Source organism: Enhydra lutris, unplaced genomic scaffold (assembly GCF_002288905.1).
Source record: "Enhydra lutris kenyoni isolate GAN:26980312 unplaced genomic scaffold, ASM228890v2 scaffoldscaffold2, whole genome shotgun sequence".
Classification (NCBI taxonomy): Eukaryota; Metazoa; Chordata; class Mammalia; order Carnivora; family Mustelidae; genus Enhydra; species Enhydra lutris.
The window spans coordinates 15,116,132-15,129,289 of NW_019154086.1; the positions used below are offsets into that span (position 1 = coordinate 15,116,132).

The following is a 13,158-nucleotide window of genomic DNA, read 5'->3' on the forward strand; positions in this document are numbered from 1 at the left end:
AACTGAGGGTTGATGGGGGGAGGGGCGTTGGGGGGGTGGGGTTATGGACATTGGGGAGGGTATGTGCTATGGTGAGTGCTGTGAAATGTGTAAAGCTGGCGATTCACAGACCTGTACCCCTGGGGATAAAAATATATTATATGTTTATAAAAAATAAAATTAAAAAAAAAAAACATTAGTAAAATAAATAGAGATCACACCTGGGCTAAATATAGAAAGCACTAAGTTCCTGATGGGCATCCACGCATCATAGAAATTAGACATTCCAACCTATATAGTAATTTTTAAAAATCACGAACAATGTCTTCAAAATCAAGATCATTAAAAATTAGTCACAGCAAAGACAATGACAATGAAATTTCTATATGAAGAAAAGATTTCTGAATCACACATGATAATCAAATTATTTTGAACAATATTCAATACTATAATAGTTTAGTGCAATTTAGTAATTGAGATACCCCTTGAGAGATACTTGTTTTTAATCAAAGCAAATTTAATTGAAGAGATTGTCCTCCAACTTTATCCCAAGTTAATTTCTAAATCTTACCCTGCTCTTCACTGTTCTTAAAGAACATATTATTTTACTGTTTTTTACAAGTTTTTGCAATTGAGACATTTTATTTATGATAGTATTTTACATATCTAAATTTTGCTACACTGAAGGCATGATTAAAAATGTATGGCATATATTAACATTTTAAACACATATAGGAAACAATTATCAAAATAATGTGCTGATTTTTCTAGAGGTCTACAAAAACAAACTAGCCCTTCAAAGTGTCCTAGAAATCTTTTTTTTCTTCTTTTCTGAATATAGTCTACTCATATTCTCCAAGTAACAAGTTAAAATGTGTGTGATATATTTGCCACTAAACCTTTCTGTGTGAAATGTAAACACTAAATTACCTAATAGAGTCCTATCTCAACTTCTAAATGGAATTATTTATAACTTCTTTGGAATATAATTAAATGAGCTACACTTAACCATCTGGTTATTTTGCTTCCTACAGACAATTTGCAATGGTATGGTAAAATATTTTGTTTGCTTGTGTGTTTGTTTCTTATTAAACAGGTATGATAAAACTGCCTTTGTAATCACATTTTTTCCCTGACTTTCAGAGTAAGGTAGTCCATGTGCAGCAGCCTGATGTAAAGATAAAGAAATAATAATTATTAATAGGAATAAAACAGTACCGCAAATATAATGAAAGCATGACTTGACAATGGCTAAGAATTTCAAAAGATGAAACACTCTGAGAATGTTCATCTGCATAGTAACATATTGACTAAGATTCTTTAAAGAAAGAATTATATACTTACTGAGCAGACCAGATAATTAAATAATTACACATTTTGATTGAAAAATATATGTAGTTCATTAAAACAGAGACTCTAACTTCACTTCTCTAGCTAAGCTTCTATTCAGATGCCAAGTTTGTACTTTAATTAGAACAAAAGACCGACATTAACTTCAATGCAACATAATAATTCATAATAATGATTGTATATTAATCTCTTGAGCTTGCTGGAATATAGCACATGACATATGGCATAGTACAGACACCTGTGTAGTTCTCTGGGGACTGAGGTGGTGCATATTAATTAGCCCCTGGGAAATAAAATGTTTCCTTCTGAGAAAAGCTACCTCAGTGGTTATTGGTTTACAACATCAAAGGAAGTAGAGGCAATACTGTTAGGCTCTGTCTATACTCATTAAAACATTGTCTAGATGTGAGCACTGGATCAACTGTTCCTGAATTAATTCTTGACAACATCCTGCTTAAGAAATTAGAGTAGCCATGCATTTCGTTGGCTTCAGTGATTGGGTTTTGGCTGAAAACCTCAAAATTACCATTTTGGTTACAGAAAATTATATAACTATATAATCCAAACAGGGAGTAATCTAACCAGAAGCATATTAAAATTTGAAGCAGCTCCTTTTTCTTGAATGCTACCTGAATGTGCCTCAGTTTAATCCCTTGCTTTGTAAATTTAGATACAATCTGAATATGAGATTATAAATGTCTTTACGAAAAATGTCATCTCATAATAAGCAAGGTCTCGAGCTTCTTGGCACTCCCAAGTACGCTAAAGGCATGTCAGTGTATACCTTCAAAGTAGAATGGAAATGTATACCTTGAAATTATGGAAATAAAGCTCTGGCTGATTAACAGATAAATATATATTGAGATGAATAGATCCTAAATACACTAATCCCATTGCTAGAGTATAAATAGAAAGAGAAAACAGGAAATTAAGTGAATATGGTGATGACCGGAAAAAGGCTACATTTTAAAGATTTCTTTTCCAACTGTCTTTTCAAGTTCTTGTCACCTGTAATTCTGAATTGCATAAAACTCACTTAAATGAAAAGTATTTATACGTGAAGTTTTAAACATCTTTCAGAATAGCAGATTCTGAGGCTGTTTTAAGCCCACAATTTAAATTTATGCAAGAAATACCAATTCACTAGAAACTAGGCAGAGTATTTCTTTTCTCAAATAGCACATTGTTTAGCTTTCCCTTGGGTTACATTCATGATCTTGTGATGGAACAGTTATGTTGCTGATGTATTTATTGGAATATGTGGATCCATTTCCCTTCCACTCAACACGTGGATTGGCAGTTTAAAATAATTCTTTTCTACTAGGAGAATGTATGGCTAAGGCACATTTAAATAGCCTATTAAACCAATGAGATGACAATGTGTTACCCTCAGAGAAAGCTTAATTTTTGGAGTAATTAATTATACATTCACAGAATGTCTCTTGAGAACATTTTTGGCTAGGTCTACCAATTTATTGTGCAAATAATTATAGTTTTTTATTGGAGGCAAAGTTGCTGATTCATTATTAGGCAGATGGTAACAGATCATTGTTTATTTTATTTTCATGCACCTATTTTTTCAATGGGGAAATCTACTGTATGCCGTGTGTGTGTATATTGTGTGTGTGTATGTATTTTAAAAAGTCAATTAGTTTTTCTGAATCTTTAAGGATGATATAAAACTGTGGTTGTAAATCCCAGCACCTGCTCTTCTTTTTTTTCAGCGAAATTATACAGGCATTTTGAGGAGGAAATTGTGAAATATGTGGCTTCTCGTCTCTTTTTATGTCGTTTCATCTAGTTACCATGATATTTTACAATGGTACACTTATTTTTAATGCATTTATAGATAGCTTCTAATTTATCTACACACGCCCACCATTGCTAGGGTGGGCCAACATTATAGGGAATGATGTAATTTGTTTCTTCAAACTCTTTAATTAAACTAGTAAAACGGCAGGCTACACAGTCTGATCAGTTGTGCAGAAATACATTAAAATTTTCAGTTACATCACGTTCTATAACCAAAAAATTCTTCTGATGTTTTCTGCAGCACTCAGTGTGAGGAACACGGGACTGAATACCAGAAAACCCAGCAGGGAGACACCTCAGCCATTTTTATTAGCTGTGGAATTTTGGACAAGTCGCTCAACCAAATGTCTTCATTTCTAAAATGGGTTACTGTGGGGGTTCAGTTAGAAGAAACAAATATGTGAAAAAGTCTATAATACTGCCTGACACGTAGTAGGCACAGATGTTAGCTGTGTCTGCATCCTTTCATCCTTTTTTTTTTTTTTTTTTTTTTTTGAGAGATGCAATGGTTTCTCTCTGTCTCTTTTCTTCTAATGGTGCCATTAACAGCAAAGTTTTGGGTCCTTCCTGTTATCATGACTCTTTATTTTATTTACATATATTACCAAGTAATGCTTCTCAAGACCCAGGATCAATGTAGATTAGAAATTCTTAAACTTAAAATTCAGTGTACTTGAATATTAGCTGAGCAATCTTGCTAAAGATGAGCATTCCTAGGCCTCACTCCTCCAAATCCATATTTGGGAAATACTGATTTAGACTGCTGATTTAATACAAAGCTAAAACGTCCTCTCTTAGAAGCATTTTACTCAATGTTCTCCTTCCTGGTGTCATGTAGAGACATTTCTCCCAAGTACCCAGTCTTGGTGTCCTTTTCCTGGGTTCCCTGTGGGGACAGGGAACTATAGACAGTTCCATCTATAGTCAGAGAATGAGCGAACCCTTAATTAAAAGCAGTGATTCCATCCCTATTATAGCCTCTGGTTAAATTGCTAGTCACATAGAATGCACTGGAAAAAAACATTTGTAGCCCTAGCACCTCAGGGAGAGGACTGGACATACTGCATGAAAAAGCAGAGAAATTTAAATTCCAGTGTTTTTTAGTTTAGTGTCTTTGCTACTAACTAACCCATGGACTATATCATGTTGCTAATCACTTTGGCTTCACTCACTTCCTCTGATGAGAGTGACAATGCTTTCCCTGGCTAAAGGTACTATCCCAGGGCTTAGACCAGAACGTCTCAGGCTTTCTTTTCATGCAACCTCCGCTCTTCCACAAAGGGCAGTAGCTCACGCATACCTTTCTTGAACCCAAATTTAAGTGGTGAATGTATGCCATATTTTCTTGGGAGAGTAACCATTTGTGACTCATTGTGCCCTGGCACCATTCTATAAACGAAGGATTGTGAGAAGTACCAGCCATCCGGATATCTCCGCAACAGTTTGGACCTATCAATTCACCAAAAACACTTGTAATTAATTTGCATAGGATTTTATTTACTTGGATTTGTTAAGGAAAAAAAAATTAAAATGATATAAATTTAGAGGAACACCATAGCAGTGATGTTCTAGTTAAGAGGTTTGTTGTAGCCGAAGATCTAAAGCAGCATCTATAGAATTAGTGGACATCTGTTTTAATTATAATTTACTTTCTTCACATAATCTCTTAAATAGACTAATAAAAACATACTAGTACATAGTTAATTTTAGCTTTTTTTTCAAATAGCAAATATATAATCTAGAAGGGAGAATACATAATATTGAGATTTTTATCTATGCAATGGGGTTTATGTAGGTATGCGATCTTTAGACAAAAACGTACAAATATGTATTTTGTGCTCTCGACAGTCTTACCGACTAAGGGAGTGAGTTTCCTTAGGATTTTGTTTTCAAATGATAAACTACCAAACTAATGATTATTTGCTTGTGCTTGCTTTAAATTCAGCTTCATCTTCAAAATGTCGTTTGGTTTATATTAACTTCAACTATAACAAAGAACTAGAAGGAACACATGAAAGCTTGATTAAATATGGAGGATCCCTCGGTAGAAAGCATTCTCTTATTTGGCCCTGAACAGTGTTTGTGTGTGTCTTTCCCCTCTGTTCTGCTATTGATTTCTGTGGACCAGAAATCAGGGCACTGACACTGAGGCACACAAGAAGCTGGTCCTCTTAGCTTTTCCTTGTAGATACTCCTCAACATAGGAAATATTTTCAAACAAGCACACTGGTTTCCAAAAAAATGTGTAAGGTAGTTTCATTTGTCACTTAAAAATATGCACACACAGGCAACTCATAGGAAAATGGATTTCTGCTTGAATTATCCAGCTAATTGCATCAACTCTCCTCTTTGCCTTGAGCATATCAACATTACTTATGATAGGAACAGCTGACCCTTATAAATCAATTAATCAATACTGATTAATTCTTTCCCCTCAGCTGTAGCTTTTCATTAAACCAAGAGTAGGTTCACGCTTATCTATAAAAACTGGAGACTTCAACATACAAGCATTGGCTGTAATGTTGCTCTGGTGGAGTATCTACAAAGGGAAGTGTGTCTGGGTGTTGTGTTAGGTGGAGACAATTCACATAAAATATACTGAGGGTACGTTTCCTAAGGGGAATTGCTTTATTCAATACCAAAAGAACATTTCTAAGGATAAAGCTCAAAGTTCAAACTGTCACCGAACAGATAGAATGTTGGGCTTTTGGGGAAACAGTGGATGCTGGGGCCATTTCATGACAATGTCAGTATGAAAAACTTCATTTTCCACAGGAGAAAACTGAAGTGTGGGAAAGACACACTCTTTTAGTAACACTGTATTTTCTGCATAAAATTAGAAGCATGAATATTTGCTACACTTTCATCTTAGTCACAATGAAGGATAAAGAAGGAAAAATATCAAAAGCCTCTTCACAGAATTAAGAAGTTTTCCATTGATCAAACAACTATTTCTTTCATTGTAAGTCCTTTTTGTCAGTGGCAGAAATAGCAATTTGATGCTTTTCAAGATAGTTCGGGTTTTCAAAGAGAAACTTTGCTACTTTCCTGTGGAAATTACATGGTTTTCTGTTAAAACCGCCTTACAGGAAGGAGTTTCAGAAAAAAATACAAGAAGGAATAGCGATGCAAAATGCTTTCATTTTAGAGTAGCTGGGTTTCAGTGCTTCCAACAGAACCAACAGAAGAAGAAATCAGAAATATTTTCTCCCTCATAAGACATATATCACTCCTGAAATTTGTACAAAATCAACTGAAGCAAATTAGGGGTTTCAAAGCTAGTCACCTTATAAGTTGTTAGGAAAAAATTTGCATTTAAATTGCTCTGTGCAACTACTTTGAGATTTTCCCCTGGAATGTTTATGGCTCTTTTTTTCATTAATACTTAAAAAATACAATTTCATAACCAGTGTATTACTACATCTAGTTGTATTACGAACAGGCACTTCATTTCATAAAATAGAAACATTCAAAGTGGTTTTGGTCGACCAATCAGTCAGTCGGAATACTTGAATTCTTCATATTGAATACTTACTAGTGAAGTTAATCTGAAATCATATCAACTCTCCATTTCTATTACAGAAACTAGGTCATTAATAGCTTCCATTCCTATATGTTTTAACTTCCATTCCTATATGTTTTATCCCTAGCAGTGAAGATTGTCCAGAACATCTTGGAACTTTTCCCCCCACATATTTTATATATACAAAAATACAGCAGATTTCTTTTTAATACATAAATCTTAAGGATTATCTCAATAACTCGCTTTGACATATTCAGAGATGTCGATATAAGAAAATATTAAATGTGCAAAATGCTCTTTTATATGTACATTTAAAAATACGATGTCATAATAGCTTTAGACTTGTATAAAAAGTCACTGGGGGGAAAGTCTTCAATGTCAGAAAATCCGGTTAGATTAGAGCTTTTGCTTGAGGAATTGTAAACAAACTTTTTAAATGCTGAGAGTTTACTCAGTTCTTTCCAGCCAAGACATCCTCGAATACATCAAGTCCTGCTTTGAAGTAAACCTGAGCTGAATTAATGCTGTTCAGCACCTCTGACAGGGCTTCTTGAAGGCTCTCGTTTGAGGCAAGTAACTGGTAGCGCTCCTGTGCCTTCAGGAGGATTGAAAACTGGCTTGTCTTCTCATCAAGGTGGTACAGGATATTTCTAAAGAGAAATAAGGAATGTGTAAATGTCATAGGCACAATGCTCTTTTCATATCAAACATCATAATAACTATTTCCAAGAAACAGTGGCATTTGCAGTAAATGAAGAAATTATAAAAATACCATATCATCATTTTCCAACCTCTCATGAATTGAATGCAGACATGGGTCATCAAGTTTCCTATAGTGATGAGAGATAATTAGACATTATATGCCCCCTCATGGAAGTGTACAATACTATCTGTGAAATAGAATGAAGTAGTTCTGCTGAAAAAGTTGAATCTGAATCTGATGAAGCTTCTAAATCTAATTGCTAATAAATACGAGAGACAGAGAAATACCTTAAATGATGCAATGATGTGTCATTAGCAAACGGGAACCATGGGAAACTCTGTAGGACAAATCACCCTGCTTAGTCCACAAATAATTGCAATAAAAAATAGGTGAAGGAAAAACCTCCAGACTAAGGTTTGCCAATCTCGGCCTCCTTGACCTTTGTGGCTGGGTGATTCTTTTTTGTGCAGTTGTCCTATGCATTACAGGATGCATAGCAGTATCCCTGGCACCCACCCACTAGACACCAGTAGCTCTCTCCTTTGGTTGTGTCATTGAATTCAGGCTGCTGTAACAGAATACCAACACTGAGTGGCTTGACCAACAAAGGTTTATTTCTCAGTTTTTGGGCTGGAAGTCTGAGACCAAGGTGCCAGCATGGCTAGGCTCTTGGTTGGAGTCTTCTCCCTGTTTCCATTCTCACAAGTCCCTCTATGGTGCACACACACACACACACACACAGAGAGAGAGAGAGAGAGAGAGAGAGATCCTGTGTCTTCTCCTCTTTTTATAAGGGCATTTGTCCCATCATGAGGGCCGCACCTCCATGAACTCATCTAACCTTAATTAGCTCCCAAAGTCCCCACCTACAAATACCACCATGTTGGGGTTAGCGGTTTAACTCATATATTTTGGGAGGATACAAGCATTCAGTCCATAGCAGTTGTGAAAACCAAAAATGTCTCCAGACTGCCAAAACTGTCCCTGACAGGGCAAAATTGCCCCGATGGACAGTTACTGCTTTAGACCAAAAGAAACATATCAACCAGTCATGAAGTATAGACTTTACCAGACTTTTACTCAATCTGTTTAAAGTATGAGAAGCAGTGCAAAATTGACTACTAATTGGAGATTTGTTAATTATTAAGGAATTGTTAATATTTTAGGTGTGATGATGTTATCATCGTATGTTTTCAAAAAGTGTCCTTATTTTCTAGAAATACATAGAGTAATATTGCAAATGTAAGATTATATTGTGTCTAGGATTTTACTTCAAAACATTTGGGAGGAAAAAGGGGAGTGGAGCCATGGACGGTATAGATGGAACAAGATTGACCATTAGTTAAAAATTGTTGAAACTGGATAATAGAATGTATTATACATTCTCTCTTCTTTTGTATATATTTGATATTTAGAATACTATCTTCTCATAAGTGTGGAGTGTATATTAAATGGTGCCCTGAAATTTATCCAAATTTCTTAGAAAGAAGAATTTGGCCTTGAGCAAATCTACTGTGGTCCCTTTTATCATTGATAGATAGAAAGAGATGCATTTTGGCAGAGAACTATGGATTATTACATCATTTCACGTATTCCCAGCCCAAACTAGGTGAAATTCCATGGTCTGATGAGAGAAGCAGATATAAATAATTAAAATACAGGTGTCTATCAAATTAAAAATGAAAAGTGCAATGATAATAGATGACGTGTTGCCATTGAAAAGGGTCAGAAAAAATTTCATAATAGAGAATATTTGAGCATCTTCTTGAGTCACAGGTTACAAAGGCTTAGGAAAGGAAACAAGGTGGAAAGCAGAAACAGCACCCTATGCAGGAGGGATAGTATATCCAAAGGTACACATTTCTAAAATAGTTTGGTCTGCCCAGTAAATCAATGTCAGTGTTTCTGTATGAACAATGTGCAAGGCCAGCGGGCAGCTATAGAGGAGCTGGGAGAAGATATCCAGCCATCCTAGTGACCCTTCTGTACCAAGTGAAGGACATCTCACTTTTTCTGAAAGGCATAAGAAAGCAGTGAAAGGTTTTAAGCAAAAGAGAAAGGTTATGAGATTTTATTTGGCATGATCACTTTGTAATATAAAGCCTGGAGGACCACTTAGTCCAGATGAAAGGTGACAAAGGTGTGAGTTACACAGTGATGGTTAATTTTGAAAAGATGAAGGGCCACGGTACAGATTTAGCTACCTTATACTTTCCCTAACACTAACCTCCACTTAGAGAGAGTTCTGAATTCTTTTCTATCTCCTCCAAACTCCTCTACCTCAGCTTCTCCCAAACTTACCACTTTGTATTCTGTGGTTTACGTAATCTACCTAATCAATCATGCCAGAACCCTGCAAGTCATCTCTTTTCCTTATGTATCTAACTGGTCTCTGACGATACTGACTTCCACATCTTTTCAGTGTCTTTTCTTCTCTGCTATGTGACACTGCACCCTATATTTGCAAGGATATGCCATGATATCATTGCTTTCACATAGGGTTGAGAAAGACATTACTTCTTTATCAGGTCTCATTTAGTGTTGTGAATACAGGAGATCTTCAGTCATGGTGATTTAATTACCTAATTTTTTATCAGGCTTAGTTCAGCGATGGGAACTTAGTAGATCCTCAATCATATTGGTATAAATTACATCAATCCACTTTGTTTTGCATTTTAAGCTTTAAATATTTAAGAATAAAACTGTCTTAAATTTCTGATCGTGGAGAAAAATTTAAGTTAACAATAAGTACATAGTGGGAGGCAGTAGGGCAGAAGATCCTTAAACTCAGAAGCTATTTCATTGAATTTTTCAAAACAGATAATTTAAAATGAGAACTATCCTTAATGATCCAAGATCCTTGACTTTTGTGCTGTGAATAAACTTGGCATTATACGAATTAAATAGAGCAGAGCAAGAAAGGTACTTTCTAGATTCCAAATATTCTTGAATTCAGGTATAAAATTTGTATTAAGAAACATATATTCCCTGAATATGGGAGGGGCAAAAACATCTTCCAAACGGAGTGGCAAGTGGATCATGTATAATTTTCTGGTCACAAATTGTACTCAGAAAAATTTGCATCTGTTTCCACAATTAGAACACTCTTTTTAAAACAGAAATTTCCCTTCTGCCACTTCCATAGTATTCATAAAATTAGAGAGATTGTCAGAAGAAGCCATTCAACCATGCTAATATAATCATATAACCCATTATACATGTACATACATACAGTATCCATACGTACATGTTTTTATGTGTAGAAGTTTTTATTTTATTAAAATAACTTAAAATAGTGAGAATTAGTGAAATACTTAATGACAATTTCCCTAAATATTAGTTTTACTACTTTTACATCATTAAGGAGGGTAGGAAATAAAAGAAACCAAATAATACAGAGGAACATTGATACGACCATGGAATTTTTCCAAATGGAGATAAAATTGCCTCAGATAGTCACATGTATTCTCCTACCTGCCACAGCCTATACAAAAGTTACTTTTTTCATCTTTACATAATCTTTTTCAATTGCCATTTTTAAAAAAGGAGTGGGTTTTTAGTGTCAGGATACCTACCAAATGTGTGTGTGTGTGTGTGTGTGTGTGTGTGTGTGTGTGTGTGATAAAGGAAAATTACTTAATAACTGAGATCTTTTGAGGATAAAAAGTTTAAAATAAATTTAATTATTCAATCAATTAAAAGTACTCTTTTATAGATAACATACTGTTTGCAATAAGAATAACTAAATTAGTATAATAAAATAGTTTTAAGTTCTCTCCTTCTACTTTGTAAGTTTTCTGTTTAACTATAAGTAGTCCACAGCAAATATATTTCCAGAATGTAAGAATGCAAAAGATATTTTGAAAAGCTGTACCAAATAGTTCCCATTCCTGAAAGGCATATTGTTAAGCATGCTGACAAACAAAAGTATTATAATCTTCATTATCCAGAACTGCCTCTTAAATGAGTTGAATGAGTGCAATTAATATATTATGGGGAACATGTTTAATAATTTTTATACTAGTATAGTGACCTTTCCACATTTTCAAAATCTACTGGCACAAAATACATCCCTTCATATACATTCTATGGTTATTAAATGTTAAATATTATTAATATTAAATTTAATGATAAGATATTAATAAAACATGCTCATAAAAGGTTACAAGATTAATCCCTCAGTGACAATTCATTTAATCATGAGCACAATCTCTAATATATATATATCTCTAAAATTTCAGCATAACTACTATAAGGTATCTAGAAGGGTAATAAGGTAGAAGAATAAAAAAATATCCTTAAAAGGATGCTTAGGTCTAAAACACAAGAAATATAATTTCTCTCTTTTTTTTTTTTAACTGGAAAGCAATACATGTACTTCTTAAAGACCAATGCAATAGAGTCTGTAGTGTGCCAACATTTGCTTTTTCTAAGTAGTAAGCAACACAGTAACATACTTTTATAATGACTGTAAACAAGCCAAGTGAATAGAAATGGATCCTTTTTTGGTTTGTGAAATTCCACCAGGAGCTAAACACATTTCCATATGCTACATGATTCAAGTAGTAAGCTGCGGCAAGCTATTATGTAAGATAAACACTCATATCCATTTCTACCCAAATTGGATACAAATCAGCATAAAACTACAAATATTGAGATTCTACTTGAAGATAAGTAGCCAGATTCTTTCATCATAATGTAAGAAAAAACTTTCATTTTGGGGAGCTGCTGATATAGCTTAAGTTAGTTGATCGTTATTGTGATAGAAGTTTTTTTACCTGGATAGATTGCTTTATCTTATAAACAAATTTGGGATAACAAAAATATCTTTTTTAAATTTTCATGAAAAAAATAATTTTTCCTACTGATTTCCAGAAGTAGCTCATCTTTTCCTATCTTTCTTTTGTGTACTAAATGTGTACTGATTTTTAAAAGATTTTATTTATTTATTTGACAGACAGAGATCACAAGTAGGCAGAGAGGCAGGCAGAGGGAGGGAGAGAAGCAGGCTCCCCACTGAGCAGAAAGCCTGATGCAGTGCTCCATCCCAGGACCCTGGGATCACAACCCGAGCCCAAGGTAGAGGCTTAACCCACTGAGCCACCCAGGCACCCTTAAATGTGTACTATTTAGCTTTCCACTTATATAAAATAAATTTCTGTATTTGGAACCCTTTCTCAAAAAAGTATCCTCATAGTATTTTAGTTTTAATATTTGAATGGAAGACAAAAATCAAAGCCCAGCCATGTTTTTACATTTCATCACATACATTTTCATGTATTTCTTAGTTCTCAGAACTTTCTTACACAGTCAATCATTAACTCCAAGTACCCCCAGATTATTCTTGGGGAGACAAAACTACTATACCATTTTTAATATGCAAATGATTCTTGCCTTTGAAAATATTTTAAATTAGATCAGTGATTCTGGTGGAAGCTTCTAAGCCAAAAGCTCTTTGTATTCTCATAAAAGTCTCCAGAATTAAATCTCAAATAAATGGAGTTAAAAGATTTCAATAACATATCCTATATCAGGGGCACCTGGGTGGCTCAGTGGGTTAAAGCCTCTGCCTTCGGCTCAGGTCATGATCTCAGGGTTCTGGGATCGAGCCCTGCATCGGGCTCCCTGCTCTGCAGGGAGCCTGCTTCCCCCCTCTCTCTGCCTGCCTTTCTGCCTACTTGTGATCTCTGTCAAATAAATAAATAAAAATCTTTGAGAAAAACCCAACATATCCTATATCAGAGTACTCAAATATGTCTTGCTTTTCTCAATGATGGGTCATATTTTTCAG

The 13,158-nt window shown here is 34.7% G+C and overlaps 1 protein-coding gene across 2 annotated transcripts in view; it reads right to left on the reverse strand.

The window, feature by feature from the left end:
• Nucleotides 1-4,625: 4,625 nt before the first annotated feature.
• The window catches only part of LOC111148153 (N-acetylated alpha-linked acidic dipeptidase like 2), a 1,315,835-nt gene continuing 1,307,302 nt past the window's right edge, over nt 4,626-13,158 (reverse strand). The window contains exon 15 of one of the 2 annotated variants that reach the window (XM_022504603.1): nt 4,626-7,314. In XM_022504603.1, coding sequence (XP_022360311.1) covers nt 7,116-7,314 — 199 coding nt within the window. In that variant the 3' untranslated portion in view covers nt 4,626-7,115. The remainder of the gene's footprint in view (nt 7,315-13,158) is intronic. The other variant, XM_022504596.1, reaches the window with a different exon arrangement.